The sequence below is a fragment of the Hemicordylus capensis genome, chromosome 3, assembly GCF_027244095.1.
Source record: "Hemicordylus capensis ecotype Gifberg chromosome 3, rHemCap1.1.pri, whole genome shotgun sequence".
NCBI lineage: Eukaryota > Metazoa > Chordata > Lepidosauria > Squamata > Cordylidae > Hemicordylus > Hemicordylus capensis.
Window position 1 is genome coordinate 274109082 of NC_069659.1, and position 23245 is coordinate 274132326.

At 40.1% G+C, this 23245-nt stretch overlaps 1 protein-coding gene across 30 annotated transcripts in view; it reads right to left on the reverse strand.

Annotated features, from left to right (window-relative positions):
- The window catches only part of TCF7L2 (transcription factor 7 like 2), a 286203-nt gene that overhangs the window by 24833 nt on the left and 238125 nt on the right, over positions 1-23245 (reverse strand). For 23 of the 30 annotated variants that reach the window (XM_053308530.1, XM_053308536.1, XM_053308532.1 and 20 more), the window contains 4 exons: positions 16886-17018; positions 12059-12161; positions 7656-7742; positions 138-278 (listed from right to left, as the gene is read on the reverse strand). In XM_053308530.1, coding sequence (XP_053164505.1) covers positions 138-278; positions 7656-7742; positions 12059-12161; positions 16886-17018 — 464 coding nt within the window. The remainder of the gene's footprint in view (positions 1-137; positions 279-7655; positions 7743-12058; positions 12162-16885; positions 17019-23245) is intronic. The other 7 variants (XM_053308560.1, XM_053308537.1, XM_053308561.1 and 4 more) reach the window with 1 other exon arrangement.

Consider the following 23245-nt stretch of genomic DNA (forward strand, 5'->3'; position numbering starts at 1 on the left):
ACGTTTTAAGTGCCCATGGAAGCAAAGCCATCACATCTTCTACAATAAAAATACAAGCAAAACCCAAAACTTCCGATAAGAACTGCTTACAGGCATTAAACTAAAACTTGTAAGAGAAATGAATGGAAACAACTTACGAGCTGTGGAGTGAGCCGACATCGTTCTGGGAAGATTCCTGTTTGACTGTTGGGGTGACTATGGCTGGATGAGGAATCCCAGTTGTATGTAAACTATGATGTGGAGGGACCATATGTGGAGGGAACCTAGAGGAGAGAAAGCTGTGTAAATCGTCAGAATAACAATGAATGAATGGGGAGGGGTGTATACTCACATATAACAAAAAGCATATAACAAACATACAAAATCTAGACTGAAAACTAGCATCAATAATTAGCGATACATCAAACATCATTATTATCTAATATCATTACAGCCAATCAACCATTTTTTATCCCTACTGACCTTAGGATTTTTATCATCTTTAAAAGAATAACAAATTCAATTCAAAGAGCTTGATGGAAATGGATATGCAATAGGAGAAAGTTGTTGACTTTTTGCCCTGCTTATGGGAAACACAGTGAGATTTTAAGATGCCTGAATGCATCCCTTCCAACATGTACCGGTTTTTCCATTAAGGTGAATGGAAAATAGGGACATGTTGGCAGGTATGTGAATGTAAAGATCAGACCTTCTTGGGAAATTCATGGGGAACCAAGCTCTGGAGATCTGCATCTCCAACATGAACCTCAAACCTGAGGTTTGACCTGAACCTCAAACCTGAACCTTAAACCTCAAACACTGAGAATCTGGATGGCTAGCTTGGTGTTAAGAATTAACAGTGAAATAAAATAGCAACAGCACCACCATTTATATGTAACGTTGCACTGTATTAGCTACATCTTATTTAAACTCAGCATAAGGAAAGGTTGGTCTTTCACATTTAACCTCTATAATATAAGGAAGATCTCGTGATCATTGAGAAGAGCTTCTTCTGGGTCTGCGGGGAGAGCGGGCTTAGACCGCTCTCCCTGCAGACGATCCCAAGGCAGCCCTGGATCGGCCACACACACGATGCCAGCTCTGTCACAGAGCTGGAGGAGGCTGCGGGGATCAGGGGCTGCGCCGCCCCTGGAAGTTCCAGGATGGCCCACGCAAGTGCGTGGGGCATCCTGGAGAGCCCCCGAGCCGGGGAGGCTGCTTTCAGCCTCCCGGTCAGGGGTCTACTCATAAGTTGCCGTGCACCTCAGCAACATACGAGCAAAAATATGAGGTTAACAGAGCGTTCACTCCATTAACCTGGTCTAAGGGGATAAGTATTTATGGAGGCTAGCTGCCAGGAGTCGTGCGGCTCCCACTGCAACACACGATCACCGCAAAGCGGGCTAGGCTCCTTTAGCCCACTTTTGGGTGATCGTGAGAATAGCCTCAAGGGTTTTTAACTGTTCGAATGTTTAATTGGTTTTATTCTGTTTTTATAGTTTTGATTGTAATTGTTAACTGGTTTTAATTGTTTTTATTTTGTTGAAAACCGCCCTGAGCCATTTTTGGAAGGGCGGTATATAAATCGAATGAACAGACAGATAGATAGATAGATAGATAGATAGACAGACAGATAATACTTCAGCGAGGCATAGAAATCTGAACTTTAAATTTTGAGGCATTGAGTTTAAATGCAATAATACAAGATCTATTCTGAAGTTCATAGAAGTTAATCATATTGCAGCAAAAGATGGCTTCAAATGGGTCTCAGTCTGGACCACCTACTCTGCAAATACTGAAGGCTGGGACAGATGGGACTTTATAGATAGGCAAAGCACGAGTGCTTGAAATGGAAAACCAATGTGGTATGGCTCTCACAATGACCTAAAGTTCAAAGGCATGGCTCTAACCTCTGGAGGTTTGGGATATAAGTCTCATATATAACTGTTAGGGACATCCCACACTGGTTTTGCTTTTCCTAAATAATGTGCCACAATGAGTTAACATGTTTTCTAAAGGAATAAGAATTCAAATAATGCATAGAAATGGTATTAGAGGTTTTAAAAAACAATTCAGAGGCACTGCCTAACTTGTCCTTGTCATTTCAATGAGTATTTTTTCCTCAGTAAGTCTGCCACTGAAAGTAACAGGAAAAGCAACTTCATAGCTATATAAATTCTTGTTTAATCCTAATTAAGCCTATACTCGAGAAGAGAGAGAAAGGGGGTAAGGATGTGATGTGGACAAATAGATAAGCAAGGTAATCTTTTCATTTATATCATTCTGAAAGAAAGAGATGGAGCAAAGAAAAAGGGCATCTGGACCAAAGAGATATGGGGTGGACCCATTCTTTTATTGTACATTGCTAGTAAAATTCCACAGTCCTGTTCATAAAAGCCCTTCACCATTTTCCATCATAACTAAGACACAGAACCCAGAAAGCCATACACCAGCAAAGGGACAAAGCTATGTAGACAGGGATAAGTTGTGGTCCTCTCTGAGTTTTAGTGGACCAAGCGTGCAGGCTACAATGCACTTATGCTGGAGAAGAACCTGGCCCTGTTTAAGACACTGGATCCTATGGCCTATAAGGCATAAAATAAATGGACTCAAACCAGCAGGACTGATAACAGAAAAAATAGTCCCTAGGGTAGAGGAGACAGGCTCCAAGAATCAGCATGTCCCATCAGTGCCTGGAGTAAATACCTTTACGGGGTGGGGGGATGCATACCTCATAAGAATAACCTTTAAGCATTCATAGATTTAGGATAAAGTAAAGGTATACAAGATAAAGTGCAGAATTTGACAATAATAAATTTGGCATACCATAAATTTGGTCAGCCTACCCTTGCGCGTGACAGAATGTACAGCCTAGTCTCTACACTCAGTGATGTGGGACAAGTAGTATTCCTGGGAAACTCTTCGGCACTCATCAATAGATATTTTCCTAGTCATATATTTAAAAGCAAATTAGCAGTTCACTTCCAGCTCTTCTACACTGAAACTTCAACATGATGGACCTGAACGACATGGATTGCAGGAAAGTACACAGAGTTGTTTTGCTTTCCTTGGCAACTCCTTCCTACAGTTTGTACAGGCTTTAGAGCCCTATGGAACTTGAGGAAGGCCATACTCAGTAGTAGAGCACATTCTTTGTAATACTGAAGGTTCCAGGTTCAAACCCAGCCACCTCTAGATGAGAATCCTTTATGAAACCCTGGATAATCAGTGCACACAATACTGAACTATATGGACCAATGGCTTGACTATAAGGCAGTTCAGGAGGCTGTTCTTACCATCAGCCAAAACCAGGCTAAGGAAGGCAAGCCTGCTCTTGGCTGCTCATAAGAACCACCAGCTGATGCATGGCTGCCACCAGCCCTTTGACAGCAAACCTGCCTGCGCAATCACCCTCTTACATGAGGTTAAGGGAGCGCTTTCTCCCTTAACCCTATTTCCCTGCTTGTATGCAGTGCCAGCTGCTTTTAGTTAGCGCTGCTGCAGCAACAGGTGCCCGCCCGCCTGTCGCTGCTGGGACACCCATAATGCACCGCGCACTCATGCAGTGCATTATGGGAGTTCCGAGGGCCAGGAGGACACATCCCATCCCCCAGCCCTCCGTGCTGCCATCGATCATCTGGGCAGGCAATCCACCCACCCAGAGAGAAACAAGGGATTATCTGCAGAGAGACAAACAAGGGATTGTCTGCATGAAGGCTACAGCCTTCCTCACTGTGCTCCCTCAAGTCCTTTTTCACTAATCATGAGAAAGGGCCCCATATATTATGTTTACATCAAGGCTACGGGCTTCAAATTTATTTATTTATTTATTTATTTATTTATTTGATTTATATACTGCCCTTCCAAAAATGGCTCAGGCTTAATTCCAGTGCACTGAATTAAACATGGCTTAATTCAGTGCACAAAGGTATGCCACCTACCAAATCACCTCCTGCCCACAGTGTACTTCAGTATTTGTTCCCCAGCACAGATGGAGAATAAATAGAACAGGAGAAGATTAGAGGGGGACGGGATTGGAAGGAGAATGGGAGCATTTATCTCCAAGGCTATCTATGCTGCCCTCCAAATTGACAGGCACCTAGTCCTAATTCTGTTGGCCATTTTAAGCAAGGACTTTCCCACCACATATTGGGCTGTGTTTCTATGTTGGGTATGCTGAATGTGGCCAATAGGCATTCCTTTTGCAATCCATTTTCTACTCATATTTATTCAGCAGCATAACTAGGATTGAGAAGCATGGGATCTTGCCCAATGTGCAGAAACAAAAAGGGCACTGGTGAGATGGGACTGCCTGCCATAACAAATCCTAGAATATAATGTTAGAAAGTTAGAAAGCTCGTTACAATATTTCTTAAGTCTACTTGACTTAAGTGCACAAGATTTGAAATATCAGAAGAAATTAGTAAGAAAGAAAGGCGAGAAAGAAGCTATTCTCATGAGCAGCAAAAACCAGGCTAGGAAAGCTGTGTGTGAGAACTGCTAGGAGTCATGTGGCTCCCGCCAGTGCAAGCCCTCTTAATTAGCCCAACACATAACCCGGGTTTTAGGCGCGAGTGTGGGAGGGGAGGGGGCTCCCAGTAATGCACCCAGCAGGGCTCCGGGGGACGGGGCGCATCCCTGCGCCCGACCCCCAGAGCTGCCGGGCGAGCCATGGACAGCTCACAGGAGAGCTGCCGCTCATCTGGGCGGGTGATATGCCCACCCAGCGAAGGGTAAGAGATCGTCTGTGGAAAGGGAAACCCTACTATTCGCACAGACCTCCTTTTGGTGCTTCACACTGACTGCATGATGTGTCTTATATTTTCACATAGAAAGCAGGTGAACGACTGTAGAGGGGCAACCAAGTAGGTGGTGTGGAATTTATACCCAGAGTTCCCTAAATTGTAGCAGGAACAAAGAAAGGAGATGTTGGGTTTTTGCAAGAGAGAGGGAGGTGGTGTACTTACTGTCCTAACAGATATTCTTGTGAACCCCTGTGTTGACAGAGCCAATTTTACATCATTTTTTGGATTATCTAAAGCCTATATCAGATGACGTTATCATCATTTTTATATGAAGAATAGTTTATATGAAGAAGAGCTTTTCCACATGTTTGGAAAAGTGAGTTATTCCATCACAAAAATTAGCATTTTTAACCAGTATGAATTTATGTTTAAGGATGTACTCCTTTACACACAAACCACCACACAGGAACTTAATTGTGTCATAAAATAACATGAACATCAGTCTATGAAGAAGCCTATGAAAAAACATAAAAATCAGCCTATGCAGCCAGAGCATACACATGACCCCATACCTGGGGTAAAGGGCACACTTGCATCCTTTAACCCAGGTATAAACCTGGGTACAAAACCCGGGATTGCAGGGAAGGCAGTGCTGCGATCGGGGTTGCTCTCAGAGCTGTACATAAACAGCCCTACCCAGGTAGGGCTTCTCTAAGCTGGGTAAGGCTGCTTGTATGGTTAACTTTATAGTTAGCTCACAATGTACAAAAATGTCACATATGAAATAAAAGCACACATACATTTTTGTGTATTTTAATTGTTAAATCTATTTAGTGAGAGTGTACATGTGTGTGAGCACATGCACATGCTTCTATGCACTAACCAAACTTCTGTTAAGATAACATGCCTAGTTGTGTGTGTGTGTGGGGGGGGGCATACTATCTTTTCTTAAGGACACACACACACACACAGACACAGAGACAGACACACACACCCCTCTTTGACTAAGAAATTCCTTTCTGCAGACATGTATTCCATGAATTGCAATAAACACCCTAAAAATTCTAAGCAGCTCATTACATACCCCTGTCTGCTTTTATGGCTCCAAGCCAGAATATAATGATGAGCCGTAACTTGTTAAGGACAACTAATTTTTTGTTCCTGGCTGTCTCAGGGGCTTCTCTCTTACTCATTCTCACTTTACTTCACTGTTGACATGTTTCTGTTAACTGGATGTCATCTGCCTGCCTTGATTTTATGCACAAGCAGTGGGATGCATTTTTCCGTGCAACAATTCTGCTTTGAGTTGCATTAGATTTGTCATTATTCTCTCATTTTCCCCTTGCACTTGTAACATTTCATCTATTACTGCCTTATTTTTTCTTCCTCCCCCCCCTTTTTTTTGAGCCACAGTGCACCCACATTATGGTTTATACATGATCTTGCTCCCTTTGAAGCCAGCAGATTTCAGAGCCAGCCCTCGTCAGGAGAAGTGCCTGCTACCAATTTAGCAGGCTGAGGGCCCCGAGCTCCAACATCTCAATCTAAAGGGGGTCACAGAGTGGCACAAGCGAGTGTCAGCAAGTGCTGTTTAATTGCCAATCTAGGCTTCTTCATGGTGTTTAAAGTATAATGACCCATCACTTAATTCTGAGAAGTCCTGGCCCTGCTGCTGAATAGAATGAATATCAAAGGATGTGCTAGAACAGGGCAAGGAGCATACAATTCCTATAACTGCTATAAGTATAATAGACTTGTACTTCTGTCGTCCCATTACCACATAATGTATTTAATTTGCTGTATACCCTTTTTAACTAGATACCTATTATAAAAGGCATATCTGAGGAATAGAACTGCTATCCCCCCTTTCTGTCTTCTGCACCATGTGAAAAACGAAACAAATAAACAGAGCAGCCTTACTAATAATAATTAGTCTTCTTTCCATGTGCTTTCTCAGCCTGCCTCTCTTTTCCACATATTTGGAATACTAACAGAAAGGTTTCCTTGAGCGGTTTCAGGGTTTTTTTGTTTTTTAAAAATACATATTTATGTGTATAGAATTTATTTTTGCATTCTTGCTTTTGCAACTTCAGTATTAGCCAAGAAGTTTCCCTTTTTGCTCATTCAAGTCCTTCCTCCCCTATACTCTAACCACATTTTAACTGCAGGGACTGAAAAAGTTCAGGGAGGGGGAGATGGGGGGATGTGGAACCTTGCTATGTAATGCATGCTAATTTAATTATGTGCCATCAGCAAAATGGATTAGCTGTTTCAGCCCATCAGGAAAGTCTAAACCTCCACCGATTTAATTAAGTAGACTGAAAATCAGATGAACAGAGAATAAAACTATCATTAGGAGCAATTAGTGATTACTTAAACATAGTGCTGCCAAGCAGTTTGTAAATAAAACTAGCAGCCCTTGGAAAATTAGCTGGAATTAATTGTAGGTTGGGGCAGGGGGAGAAAGTATATACTTCTAAACATTTAGAAGATCAGGCGGGTCTTTTTATGTCCACTAAAAATGTTTTGAGCTTGAGAGTGAGAAGAAAATGCAGTACCTTTCCATACAAGTCAGTTTGCATAATAAAGTCTACAGCTTCCTTTCTTTATAAAGAACCCAGCTTTAAATGATAGCCACAGAGAAAGCAAAACCTGTAAGAGCATAATCCCCTGGCTTCTCAATATCACAGGTTTATTGTAATGTTTTCCCCAGTTATTTAGCAATTAAAAGAAATGCAGTCCCCAAACACTGTACTTCAATAGTTGACTTATAGACCAAGGATTTTTCAGTGGGTATGATGAACAACTAAAAGGAAGTTCACTGTTTAACTAAATCAAGGCAATTTATTGCTAAGCCTCACTGCTCCACAGAAAATGATACAGAGAACAGACAGCTGCCCATGATTCTGGACCTAGGTACTTTGAACTCACCTTGACATGGAAGCATTGACAGTCAGAGCGGTTGGGTAGGGATGTCGGAATCCCCCCGTTGTGATTGGATAGACTGGTTGACCTTGCCTAGAAAGATGGGGGAGAGAACATGTGAAAAATAGGGGTATGTATTTTTTGCATTTTTTCAAAACTTCTCTCTGCACAGTAAGCTTTATTCTCATTTGATCAGAACAAAAATCTTGGGGATTGTACAGCACAGATCAAAGGAAAGAAACACAGAACAATTTGAATGCCATAAATCTGATACGAATGGCTAATTAAATTTTATAACCTCTGCTTATGTCAATAGAGACCCTCTCCCCAAGCTGAAACTAGGTGTTTTGTTGTAATAATTAAAGGCGAAGTCTTGCTTGCTTTAATGGAGCCATCACACTAATTGAGGGCTACACATCCAAAGGAAAACAATAATGAATGTAAATTTATACCAAAATAAAGTACAGTGAATCAAAGGACTTCAGTTGCGCTTTGGGCCTCTTTCGGTATTTAGATCTCGGTGAGAAAACATTAAATTAACAGAGCTTAATTTGTAGCCTTTTGTCAGATTAACAAGTGTTGACAAGAGTTACCGGGGGAGAGTCCCCAAGAAGTATTGTGGGTAACCAATAGACAATCATACCTCATTACAATAATTAAAAAATACAGCAACATGCAAAACAGCATCCTCATGAAAGCTACACAACTTTTTTTGATTGAGGTTTGTCTGTGCTGGCTAGTCCTTTTCATCTGTCCTTCAAATGTATCAACTGAATGGGTAAGATTTAGATTTAAAGGATACTTTACTAAACATACCAAGTCCATTTCAGTATGTGGTGGGTCCCATATCTGATTAGAGAAGAATGGTCAAAATAATAAAAAATACCAGCTGGGTGGTATCTTTTAAAGGAATTTGATGCTTACTTTATCCTCTTTGGTTATTTTATTTTTTTAAGAAGTCATGTTATAGGTATAATAAAGTACAAGTTATGGACAGAGCAGGACAAAAAACTGCGAGCTATCTCTGAAATACCCAAGCAGTTATTGCTTGAAAATTCAGTAGAATCAATGTATACAGAAAGATTACACAGAGGTAGCCAATCAAGTGCCAAGACATATAAATAAAGATAAGAATTCTGTAGAAACTAGTGTGCCTTGGCATTGGATTGGACAACTATTATAATGAGGTCATAAGGGTGCCAATAGTAGTTTCCACATATTATTCTCCTTCTTTCCAAGTGACATTTTGATGCATGAATAGGGTTTCCCCTACTAAAACTACAGGAGTTTTCCCCCTTAGGGACATTTACCTCTATAAAATAAATGTGGTTTTTAGAACCAGCTTCAATCACCTGTAGAAGGAAATGACTATATCCATGCAACCAGTAAAAAATGATCTCAGCTTCTAATTTTGCAAGTTTTATTCAAGTTGTGGTCAGCATAGCATACCAATAAATCAACCTGTAATTTTCTCAATACAGACAGCCTCTCTCCATTTCCAGATCAATAGGATACAGATACATCAAGTGAATCCACCACATAAAATGGATTAAGTGTCAGAGAAGATCACTTAAAGCCCAAAATTTAAGGCTAAGGGCCAAGCAGAAGGAAAGGAGGGGCACTACCAAAAATCTCCAAAAGACACAAAACCTCAAAGTCAAATGCTTAAACAAATAGTGTGCATTGTGCTGAGCACAATTTGACCAATATGTTTGGACTAGTTTTCTTTAGGGGCAAGCAGATCTTATATAACCCTGTTCCAGCCCTCACTTTAGCGTGTTTAAATGTTCTTCCTACAGCAGTATTGGATGGCAGGTTTAAGGGAGTTCCGCTGTTTTTATGACATTGCCCATGTAGCAAAGGGGTTATAGAATCCACCTCGCATGTTATTCTTTATTGTGATTTTTATAGTGAACTCCGCTTAAGACTTATATCTCCTGTGTTGGATAATTTGCCTGGCTGGTCTGATGAATCTTATTTACATTATCTTTTAACTAATGTGGACACTGATATTATCTCTGTTATGGCCAGGTTTTATTATATTATTTGAAAAATTTGTACTGGTTTATTGTAAATGTCTGCTGGTGAATGACTGAATGAACTTATTATCTATCTATAACCCTGTTCCATGCCTCATTGTAATAAATCGTTTTGGGCATGTTGCAATAAGATAGTGGAATAAGATTGTACAAGATGTGATTGCACCTGAAGAAGACAATTAGTTCAAACATTTTAGACACACATCTCACCACAACACGTCTTTTTTTTGCATATCAGTTTGAGGCCTTGGTTCCCCTCCCCCCATTTTTTTTTTGTTTTTCAGTAGATAGATAGATAGATAGATAGATAGATAGATAGATAGATAGAGACAATATTACTACAGATCCAGTGAGATCATGAACAAATACTGTTCTAGCAGTAACTTCTATCCAGAGATCTTAAATCATATACAAAATATAAATAGTTTCCCTGCCTTTTAAGATATTTTTGAATAATGCAATAATGTTTTTGGCCCATTCACTGAAATAACATATATTTTACTGATTTATATACATAACTAGTGATAAGCATCTCCCAGTCAGGCTTAGAATATTGCTTGTAAAAAAAGAACTATCCTCCTCAACTTGGAAAATGGGCTTTTTTTCTTGAGCCCAATTAAGAGTTTGCTTCAAACCCTATTACACAGTGTTCTCTCTAATTTTTTTCATCTGTTTGCGGAATGAATTTTGTTCTGGGAGGCAGTATCAAGGCAGTATGTGTGCATGCATATTCAGAGTGGGACTGTCCTGATTCAATCTGAGCGGGATCCAAAATTAACTGAGTGAGCAACAAAAAACTTGTGTGCACATACATGTGCGCACGCCTTAGAGGGAACACTGCTATCACATCCCTGATAACATGTCACATCTCTTCCCTGTAAATACCCAATACCCCTCTCTCTCACCTGCATCTTCACAAAGCCCTTTCTGTGCCCCCCTCACCTTTATCACAGCTCCAGCAGCAGCAAAGAGAGACCAGAGGGTTTTCTGTCCCTCCCCACCCCTGACAATACCTGGAATGCTGCAATGACAGGTGACTGTAGTTGTCACTACCACTGGACAAACTATGGTTCCCAGTGCTCATTGTGTTTGGCCCACAAGAGTGCGACAGGAATGGGGAGGAGGGGGGAATAAGGATATTCCAGTCCACTTGTGCTGTCACAGAGCCATATGGGGGCAGGAAGAGGCAGGGAGCAGGTGGGTGGGTGGATACATAGATAGATAGGAAGGCATGAGGGGGAGAAACAGGATTCAAGTTCCTCTCCACTTTAGATTCCAACCAGAACTGGAATATAACTTTTGATTTGTAATGTTTAGCTAGCAATGGACCAAAACATTACAAACTGGCAAGAGTTAACCTCTGAGCTGTGCTTTGATAAACTTTGGATAAACTTAGCATACAGTTGCAAGAAAGCCATGAAGTGGCCTAGAAATTAGAATGCTCTTTCTTTTTCCTGAACTGACCATTTAAAAATGTTTGGTTCTCTCTACCAACCCCCTTCTCTGACTCACTTCGCTCCCTTCCAATCTTTTGAATCGTGTCCCCTGCTAACTGAGCATTTAAAACATTTAAAAATGTTTTTAAAGTGGTGATTCTCTTTATTTAGCAGGAGGAGAGCAACTGGCCCTATCCATCCCCAACACAGCATCGCTCCAGTAGCTGTTGCTGGTGTCTAGCTTATGTTTCTTTTTACGATTGTGAGCCCTTTGGGGACAGGGAGCCATTTTATTTATTTATTTGTGTCTCTGTAAACCGCTTTAGGAACCTTTGTTGAAAAGCGGTATATAAATAACCATTCTATTCATATTCATACGTTTCAACCATAAATAATTTTGACAAAAAAAGATTATTTCAAGCCCGGAAACATGAAATTACAACAGGTGCATTAAATGCAATTATATTAATGGCAATAGTAGTATAATACAAAAATAATCAAGTATCAGCAAGATAGGTCTTTAAAACTATTAACAGCAACCCCTAAAGCAAACTTACTAACCAAGATTAGTAAACAGTTTAAGATTAGACTATTGCACTGCCTTTCCTGCCCCTGAACATACACTCTGCACTAACATTTGAAATGTATGCTTCATGGTCATCAGAAGTTAGGGCATGGAATTTTGTCCACATGCTCCTTTCTTATTTAACACTCCATGACCCATCATTTTGTTCAGTTAATCTTTATTGAGCAAGTTATTGATTTGCCCACATCATCAACTAGCAGGTGGCAAACATGCTTATCTCAATATACACATTTCAGGCAAAGGAAATAAGCATGATTAACCCAACCCTACCTCCCCATCACATACATATATAGATAGATAGATAGATGAAAAATAAAAGAAGAAAATTAAAAAAATGGAACTCCTTACTGTGGTACTAACCATCCTAGCGGATGGGGGATTTGCCCTACAGTGCCCGGCGATAGTGGATAATAAGGAGATATATCTGGAGGGTGCGGAGGCCGTGGAATTCCTAGGGAAGAGGAAAAGGAAGCATCATAAAAACTGGGTCAGGGCAGAAAAAAGGAATAAAAAAGAAAAAGGAGGCAGGAAAGTCATACGAATTTCTACACCATGAGTAACACTCTTTTCTGCCTTTTATATCTCGGCTTCCTATTCTCAAGACATGGCCTAGTGCCTTCACCTATCCTCCCCAGAGCGGCCTACTTAGTACAGTAAGCAAATGAGACTCAGCTAGAGAACTAGGACATTTGATCTGTTTTCTTCCCCACAGTCAAAGACCATGCAGGACTTTGTTCTCCCAAAGTCATAAAAGGATAGCGGCTCCTATCCTACTTTCATTTTGTACCATCATGAGTGTCGCCTCCTTGTGCGGCCACCCAGATCATTGAAAATTACTTTCTAAAATAAACCATGTTATGGCTGCCGAGTCTTCCTATTTCCAGGAGGTTCCTGTCTTGTGCTTATAGAAGGAGTATTTGTTCCTGTTATGGACTGGCATTTGTTTCCACACTAAACTTTAAAACCTTGATGATGGGGTGGGGGGAAAGAATGAATGCCTGAAAGATTGAAACATGTTGTATATTTGAAGAAGAGGAAAAATATTTGTCAATTTAATTAATGCATTTTTAACCATCCTTTTCTTGAATTTAGTTTCTGTACAGGATATAATATTTCCCCCCCCCTCAAAAAGACTTTAAAAATTGAATGGTAAATTTTATCTCATTAATGACTAAAATCCTGAAAGTAATAAAATCCAGACTCAAAATCCTGGATTAACATGGATAAAACCCTATTTACCTGAATCCAAGACTAGACCCCCCGCCCCCAGTACTTTGAGTTAGAAATCAGGAAGATATCTTAAATTCAGTTTTATTCCTTTGAGGAAATACTGCATTTAACTTGTGTTTTTAAAAGAGGTATCTTAAATACAGTATTTTCTTTACCAAGCATGAGCCATATGCATCTCTCCATATTAACAAAACAGGGTGAAAGTGTATTAAGGTTCCCTGTTGCCTTTTGGTAAAGGCAAATATGAAGGATGATATTTCTGAAATTAATCTGTTTTAAGTCGTACAGAAAAGATGCAGCTTTTGAACACTAAGCATATTTAAGTTATCAAAAGTGGGGTGTGAGAATGTGTGTTCCCTGCACTTTTGCATGTGAATCTCCCCTGTCCTTCTACCAATAGCCTTAAACATATTAAGAGCTACGTTTGAACAAAACTTAACCATGGATAACACTCAGGCTGCCTTTGGGTGTTACACAGAACCTGAGGTAAAATCACGTCTGACTGGCCCTGAATTATTGGAACTGTACTTCTAATTCATCCCCACAACCACCAGATGAACCCTCAGTTTGAAATAAGGTACATTTACCAAACCAAGGGTCCGCATGCTCGCCCAAACCGAGCGAGCATGCTCGGTTTCCACCTCCTTCCAAGCTCCAAGACTGCAGCTCTGGCTCATCTGGGAGCGGGTTCACTTAACCCGCGGTTTGTTACAACATCCGTATGGGCCCTAACTGTTGTTATTATGAGAACCATGGTTAGCAAAGCTGTGATTAAAGTCAGTGCACACATACTTCATAATGTTAAGACCATAGGCTGAAGGATGGAAGGAATTTATATATGAGAAGGGAGGGCATGTGCAATTCTGTAGCCTTTCCCCATCTCTTAACCAATATTTAAGATTTGAAGTGTTATAGCTGCACCAAACTAAAGTTGAATTTTAGAATGTGACCCCTTTGGGGACAGGGGACCATCTTATTAATGTATTTATTTACTATTGCCCACCTATGGCCCTCCAGCTACATTTGTTTGACTAGAATTCCCATCATCTTGGACTATTGGCCACTGAGGGGTGATGGGAGTTGTAGTCCAACAACAGCTGGGTTGCTGCAGTCAGGTACCTTGCTGCAGTGTATGCATCTGTGTCTAAGAATTGAGCCATTAAAGAACAATGGATTGTATTCAGCTTGTATTCAATTGGTTGCAGAAGATCCAGGTTCAAACATCTACCAGTCTTGGATAAACCAGTGTGTCCAATCAACAAAAAGCTGCAACCAGTCCTAGTTCTCTGATAAATGTGCACATAAGCAATATATATTTTAATACACCTATTTATCACATTCAAGCTTGACCTTTATTTTAGGTGTGCATGTAAAAACACAATGCACAAAGCAACCATGTATCTCAACCTAAATCTGCATTGGGGTTGCTTTCAGGATAAATGAAATTACTCTAAACTATGAAAAGTGCTCAGGAAAAATGACTAGTAAAACTAACAACTGAGAGATGTTATTTAGTAAACATCAATTTATCATTTCTTAATTATTATTATGGAACAAAACAGTGGGCCACATGATAGATTACTCAAAGTAGTCCCATTTAAATTAAAAGGACAAAACACTTTGCCTAACTTGTCTTTTTAATTTCAATGGGACTACTTTGAGTAATTTTCATTGTGTCATTCCCGCTCTCCGCCCCCCACAAAAGTTTTCTTAGGAATTCTGTCACCTTTTGGAAGGGGCAAATATGAAGGACGAAGGTATCAATGAAGCACTTGATTTGGAGTTGCTCTAATAGGAGCTAGGGATGTGAATGAACAGCCTGAGGCAGCCGGTGGGGGGGCTGAGAGGGGTTCCCTTAAAAAGCAGGTAAAGAGCTCCTTACCTGCTTGTTCCTGTCGTACCACTCTTCCGGCAGCGGTGTCCACTCTCCAAACAATTGTGCGGCCTTCTCGCATCATCAGCATGCACATGGCATGTTGTGGACAATGCAAATGGTTGGCATGTGTGCATGCCAACACCATGCAGACGCTGCAGGGAATAGCATCGCAACCTCATGCAGCTGTTTGGAGAGCGGGCGGCACCGTCGGAACAACCACAGGGCAGGGATGCTCAGGTAAGGAGCTCATTGCCTGTTTTTAAAGGGAACTGCTCCCCACCCTGCCAAGCCGGCTTGAACGCTAGCGCTAGCACATGAATCAGTTTGGCGCTTCCCAGAGAAGGCTCCGAACTGGCTCACGCACATCTCTAAATAGGGGCTGTGGAACTGTGCAGTATTAAATAGTTTATGGGTTATACCTTGCATTACTTATGTCTTTGACCTTTCTCAGGTGAGTAAGTATTACAGAGTTGGTTCCTCAAAAGAACTCCATTCAACAATATAGCAAGAGATGAATTAAGGACAGAGAGCATTTCAATGAAGAGGTGCTGTATTCACAGCTGAACAACTATTTTTTTTAAGTCACTCAGGGAGCTTTTAATCTCTAAATTAAATCTCCCTGTGTGACATTTTCAGGCAGACACAGCTTTTTCTCCATTACAAAAACCAAACAGATTAACTGGGCTTTAACAGTACAGTGAGCTGTTTGCACACTTGAAAGAATCTTCACAGAAGAAAAGTAAACAGTCTACAGACACTAATCATATGTTTTACGATAACCATTTAAAAACTATTCCCCATACTACCATTATTTAAATAGGTGTCAGACTATATTGCCATGCACTTGGAATACTCAAAGATGGCTTGATGGTGCTCCCTTTAAACCTATGCAAAGTTAGCATTAAATACAATCCAAGCCCAATTGTGGCATGTGAAGAAAAAAAAGATGGACCACTTCATTCATTCATGGACTGAGTTTGGCTACATTATCTAAATATGTTAATCACAACTGGGGCAATTCTTTGACAAGCTCTGACATGTATTCACAGTTTGAAATTTATTTTAATTAACTTGCAGGGATTTGGACTAACAAAAAAAAATAATGTCCTCTGAGGACTCTGTGTGGTCTGAAGAACAAAGATTGATGCTATTTCATTCTCAAGTGCAACAGGCTAACAAGAGATTTTAGTTAACAAAATAAGTCAACTCTAGTATTTAACACTAGTAAATCCAAGAAGAGTTTACAGTGTGCACGAAAACCACCCTTTGTGCTGGAATAAAAGTTTCCAGAACGTAGCTTAAAAATTGGAAGAGAGTGCCCAGTTCTGCAAAGCAGGAACAATATGACATTAGCCTTTAACAAGATCACTTAACATGGGATTAAAGGTTATGCATATTATTCATTGGCTGCAATCAGCAGGCCACAGAACTCTGGAACAATTCCAAGAAGGTTGACAAGAATATACTTTGAAGAACATGGTCTTAGAATTGCATACAGAAGTTCTTCTAAAAAACGAGAACCATGAGCTATGGTCTACATCGCTTTGTCCAGCGTAAGCTGGTATAAGCAAATTCCCTAGTCTTCATAATTTAATACAAATCTTTAAAATGGAGAAGCTCAGACTATTTAAAGAACACTGAAACTTGGGATTCTTCATTTGCATTCTTTTGCCCTAGAAACAATAGTTAATTTTCCCTCTTTCTAGGAATAGTTTTCTAACAGGCTTTAAAAATAGTTAATTATTTACACCATTAGTCAAAATAGCACCACTAGGAGCAGTTATTTGGATCAGTGAGTACCAACATGGTATTCTAAAACTGTGAAAGAAAGTAACAATGTGAGGTTTTGGTTTCTGTTTTTAGTCACGATACCAGTTGCTCACCACAGATGTAAGAAATTGAGGGCACTGTTATTTCTATTTGACTGTTATTCCTAAAATATTCCTTGTTCACATTTTTAAACTGTTATTTGATTAGACTTCCTTATAAGCAAATTTTATTTACCCTAGCTGCAATATTCATTCCCCAAAGCCTCAAAGAAGAAGCCTGCAAGAAGCCTTTCAACCTACCTGTTTTGGGATCTACGTCGGCTGGTAAGTGTGGAGGAGGATTGCCTGGTGTGAAGTGCTCATTGCTGTACGTAATAAGCGGCGTAAGCGGATGTACATGGTGTGGGTGCTGCACAACTGGGACTTTGTTAGACTGTGAAAAGAAAAAAGTGTATGTGTGGGAAAGATGCTGCATTGACAAAGCTATCCAGCACAAACATTAACTACTTAGAAACATACACACACACACCCCAAGGTTATAAAGCTGTTCTCAGATGTTCAGACCCAGTATGATTTCCCCATCAGGATATCTTGATGAATTCTCTCTCCTCTTGTTATACAAGTCCCTTCTCTCTCTCTCTCTCTCTCTCTCTCTCTCTCTCATACTCTGGTTTCAATCTTTTACTCAGGAGGTCAACCATGATGAGTTCATTGTTAAGAACGATCCTTTCGATTGCAACCCCTAACCTGGAAAATGAGGCCCTTGTAATGCACTGCCCACAGCAGCCATTACTGAGCCTTGTGACACATCTAGCTAGCTTTCATGATCTAGAGCAAGTCCCCACCAAAAACAAACAAAAACAACAGAGGAACAATGACACTTTTCAAACAGGTTTGTTGTTATTGTTGTTTAAGTTAATATTCATTCATTCGATTTCGATATTTTGATATTTCTGTGATTGGCATAAGGCATGTTGTTTATACTGTGGTACTTTAAGGGCAATAGCACCCTGAAATAAGGTACCTTAAAGGGGCACTTGACTGCTGATTATTATCATGTATAGGAGATCCAAGGATTACTTTCACCTATGTATAGCTGCCAATAACATAACATTCAGACTAGTGACACACAGATCTGCAGTCCGATCTGTGTGCTATAGAGTTCATTTCAGGACACACAGATCTGGCCAGAAGTGAGACCCATGTGTCAGCAGTTCAGAAGTTATATTATTAGTGGACATGTAGAAGCCAGAGCCAAATTTGCATCTGCTATAACCAGTAACAGGATAACATTCCTATTGGCCCTGTAACGTTCTAAAATAAAGGACAAGTCTTTAAAGACACAAAGATGGCTACCTGGCAATTCAAACTTCATCCCCCACATTATCACCGTTGCAATAAATAATAAAATTTTGTCATTCAGAAGGAGGCAAGCACTCAGCTCAACTGCTTTATTAAAATGGAACTTTACACCACACTTTTCACTCTGTGTGTGTGTGTGTGTGTGTGTCTAAAAGAGATGTCCTGGAGGACAGGTACACATTTGGAGTACTCAGCATTAGACAGAAATGAACTATCAATCAATCAATCAATCAATCACTACCATGTATTGAAATTTCTGACTAGTGACCTATTCAGAAAAGAACACAAAAATGCAGCTTATCATGAACAGTGAAAACACCCTAGTTTTAGAAAATATAGGAGGAAGAGATAGGGAAGATATTAAAACTATCGTTCTCTTTGGATGCACAATATGCAAATATGAAATCTTCTATTATAGATCCAAGTCAGTGCAAAACTATTAGTCATTCAAAAGTGAGTGTGAAAGGAAGAATAAAAAAGAAACCCTCAGAAGATCGCTAAGAAAAAATTAAACTGAAACAACAAGCAAACTGCTGATGAACCATTAACTACCAGTAATCCAATCGCATCTCTCTCTCTCTCTCTCTCTATCTCTCTCTCTCTCACACACACACACACACGCGCGCACACCCCTCCCTATTCCCTATAGAGGATTTACACTAAAATTCTACAACAGGGACATTTAACCAGATTAGGTAGCAGCAAAGATAAAGAGGCTAGTATTAGATGACGAATGGATTAGAGTCAAGTTTCATTTTCAAATGTGTCTTCATTTCCTTTTATTACTTTAAGTAAGGAACAATTTGCATTAACATCAAGTAAAAAGAATCACATTAAAAGAATCAGGGACAGTGCAGTGGTGCCCGTGAGCGCCACCTCAGTCCAGGAGCTGTCAGAGTCTTCCCTATTATACTCAAGTTGAAATGAGCAATGGAAATTCAACAAAAAGAAGAGGGAGAGAGAAGGGGGTGGGGGGATAATGGACATTTTCTGCAAAGACTATGAAATCTACTCTGTTTTTCTATGTCTTTAATATATGTATGTGAGCATGCTTGTTTTGCTTATATCCTTACAATCTGTCTGTAACATACTGCATCATCTTTTAGTAATTCTGATTTTGGGTAGTTTTGAATTTTTTCTTTTAAATAGGAAAAATAGGAAACTGCCATTTACTGAGTCAGACCATTAGTCTATCTAGCTCAGTATCATCTTCACAGACTGGCAGCGGCTTCTCCAAGGCTGCAGGCAGGAATCTCTCTCAGCCCTATTTCGGAGAAGCCAGGGAGGGAACTTGAAACCTTCTGCTCTTCCCAGAGTGGCTTCATCCCCTGAGAGGAATATCTTGCAGTGCTCACACATCAAGTCTCCCATTCATATGCAACCAGGGCAGACCCTGCTTAGCTATGGGGACAAGTCATGCTTGCTATCACAAGACCAGCTCTCCTGGTCATTGGGGAAAATTAAGTACTGTGTTGAACTTAGGCCTGGGAGTAAGTTCAAATTCCAGCACAGTTGCTCTGACCTTGAGAAAGTTGTTCTTTCTTAGCCTCAGTGATACCCATTTGTAAAATGAGCATAAAGACAACTTGTCTTGAGTGTCCCCTGAAGAATAATGGAACAAGGCCTGCAAATGGGTTGCTGCTCTTTTTGTCATTTCATACCACTTGCTTTTTAAAAAGTGATTATTGCATGGATAAATGACATCTTATGTCATAAGAGAAGTGCAGGTGGCCCTCGCTATCTGTGGTCCTGGCACCTGTGGTTTCACGTATCTGCGGTTGAGTAATAGCAGCCCAGAGGGACAAAAATAGGGTTATCATCACCTATCCACAGTTCTTGAGTGGCTGGAAATGACTTTTGGCATCATTTTCTGCCGCCATTTTGTAGTGCTGAGTCATTTTGTGGCTTTTTACTGCAATAAACCCCAGCAACCAACAAAAAAGAACAAAAAGAGGATTTGGAAGGCATTTCCGGAGAGCTAAAGAACTGGAGAGCAAGGTACTGTGCTTAGTTCTGCTCCCCCTGCTTTTTCTTGTGATTTTCAGCACACACCAGTGTGCTTAGGAACCTAGCCCCCCAATCCCCATAGGGTTAAGATCTCCTTATTCGCAGTTTCAATATCCATGGAAATAGGCAGGAATGGAACCCTCATGGATAATGAGGACCACCTGTAATACTTTTCAGAAGTTCTACTGAGAAGTGGAATAACAAATCTGGAATAAATGAATGAATGACTATAACACGATATATTTATAAATGAAAAGTTTGTAAATATATATTATATAGATTAGGAAATGACAAAGTTTGCTGGCTTAGCAAACATCTTTTGTGAAGAACTATTTATTAAGTTCTAATGTAGCCAAGTATTAGTATTTATCATCCATCATCGGGGGGGGGGGATTGTATTGTTACTTGTGTCCTGGTCTATCTCCAAAAATATTTAGACTAAAATACCAGAAGAGAAATCATACTATAGGATAATCTCTTGTAGGAATAGCCTTTAGTATAATTCTTTAGTGACTTCAATATGCTTCATTACTACACATATATACATTTGTCCATTCTGTTCTTCTCTTTTCCTCCCCCAATTTCCAGACAAGGTACACAGGTTTTACAGTTTAAGGTTTGAAAATTATAACCAATTGTGTAGCTTTTATCCAAAGAGCCATTAGCCAGAATTATGGCACATGGTTGTTACATGGAATTCTCTGATGCCTAACAACATATTCTAGTCCACAGATCACACTTCCTTTTAGTGCCCCTTGTGATTTATTTATTTACATTTATATCCTGCTCTTCCTCCTAGGAACGCAGAATGGTGTACATGGTTATGTTAATCCTCACAACTCCATGAAATAGGTTAGGCTGAAAAAAAGTGACTGGCCCAGAATTCTCTAGTAATTTTCAAGACTGACTGGGGATTTGAAATTTAGTCTTCCCATTCCTAGTCCAGCACCCTAACCATAAACACTCCAACTGGTCCAACACAAACCTCTATGAAAAACCACTTCAGAGGACATACCATATAGCATCATCAGCCAAAATAATTCATAAGAAATAGCTTAGCAGTATGTTAATGCTACAAAGTAACATGTGCTGAACAACACATATTAGGACAGGTATGACAGATAATTTAAAAACTGGTAGCGGTTGGCACACTTTATTGACATGTATAGTCCCTACAGTGTTCAAACAAAACGTCTGCATCATGCTGGAAATTGTATGAAGATAGCCTGAATGAGGAAAGAACAATATTAACTCTAACATTCCCAAATAATGGAATGTTAGGCAGGACGATGGTCAATTGGCACGAGGATTTGAGAATGACCTTGCAAATCTTTGCTTAGGTAAATAATTCTGCTTCATTAAAACTGCTGTCTCCAAATGAATGTTTTGTTTTAATTCTGGGAGCTTCCCTATTGAATATCAAGTTCTAAATCTCACTACTTTGGTAATAAAGAACTTTGGTTGGGGCACAATAGTTTTTCTGCCAGCACATCACAAAAAATACTATGTAAGGCTTATATGCTAAGAAATTTATGATTCCATAGTCCCAGTGGCTTACATCCTGCTGTCACTGGCTGGCATCCAGCCTGCAGCTGGAGCCTTTCCCACTTTCTCAGTCCAGAGGAAGGGGTGGGGAGAGACTATTTTCACTGTTCTTCCCTGCCTCTGGTGCCATCCAAAATAGGTCCCTGATGTCTGTGCAACCCTTAGCAGCATTTTTTAAAAAAAATATGCTGCTGAAAGAAAAGAGAGCGCTTCCAGAGGCAAAGAAAACCAGAAGATACAGGTGGCCATCGTTATCAGGGGTTCCAGAAACCACAATTTAACATATCTGTGGTTGGACAATGGAGACTCAACCTCATTATTCGTGGATTAAAAATAGTTTAAATTCACCTATCCATAGTTCCTGGGTGGCTAGAAACGATCCCCGATGTCATTTCTGGCCACCATTTTGTGGAAAGAAGCCATTTTGTAGTTATTTGTTTTTTTAAAAAAATCCCAGTGATTTTTTCATCAAAAATCAGCGAATTCTGAGTTTTGGGGAGCACTGCTGGACACCTGGCACCTGAAGAGCATGGTGCAGTATTTAATGTCAACTTATTTCTGCTTTTTAATTGCTTTTTTGCCCTCTTTAACCTTCAGGAACCCAATTCCAATTGACTAGTTATCCGCAGTTTTGTTATCCGTGGTTATAAGTGAGAATGGAACCAGGGCCAGCTGTATAATTTTTGTCACCCATGCTCACGCATGGTTGGGAAAGTGGGGAAGCCTCTGGTTGCAGGGACACAGTATCATGCAGCCTTGTTTCATTAGTCAGAAATATGTCACCCATTGTCATCAGTGGGATTTAAGTTAGCCATAACTAACTAGTATCATTACAATGGTGCTTAGCCATGACTAACTTAGGATGCAACCCTTGTCAGCATTCCTGGCAGTGAAACTCATAAGGATATGTTGGACTTCTGGGTTTTTATCATAAGCATAACAATTGTCTAGTGAAAGAGTCCTTTGTTTCCCTTTTCCAGTGTTGCCATTGTGAGTTCTGCCATGTTAGTCTCCATGCCTGGAACAGCTTCTTCTGCTATTTGGAAGAATTTGTTCCTGAAGATTCCACACATTCAATAAACCCTACTCAAACCTCTACAGCCTCAACCTTTTAAATTCTTTCACTCAAGTTTATTCCCTTCATATTCCAAACATTCACTCATCCCTTGTGTCTCTGCCACCTCTCTTCCCCTTTTGTCCTCTACATCTGATGTCAATGATCAGACCTTTGCCTAGAGCCCATGTAACGTCACCACTGTGCAAACTGATGGTGTTATAAACAAATGTGAAATGGTAGCAACAGTGTTTATTATATATAACTAGTATGTATGCATTAATATTTAAATAATTTAAATAATAAAGCTTGCTTTGTTTGCACTTTGGAATTCAGTGTTGTTGCTTACACAAATGAGGGGGTAGGTAGGGGCAGAAATCCATGCTCAGTATAAAGGAAGCCAATAATTCACAAGAGGAAGGCACAATTTCCAAAACACTTCTGGTAGTGCAACAAACAAGGCTGCCTTTAAAAGTAGCATTTATAGTAGCATTTATATTAAATAAGTAGCATTTATATTAAATAAGCTTTCTTGAGCGCATATGGTGGCAGGGCGGGGGGAGCACAGGAGGAGTCTATTAGCAATGTGAGTGATGAGCAGAAGATTAATCCTGCATTTGCTTCCCTCTTTGAAGTGAACAGGAATTTTGCTTCTGTAAGAAGAGCAGTCTCTAGCACTATCCAATGGCTAT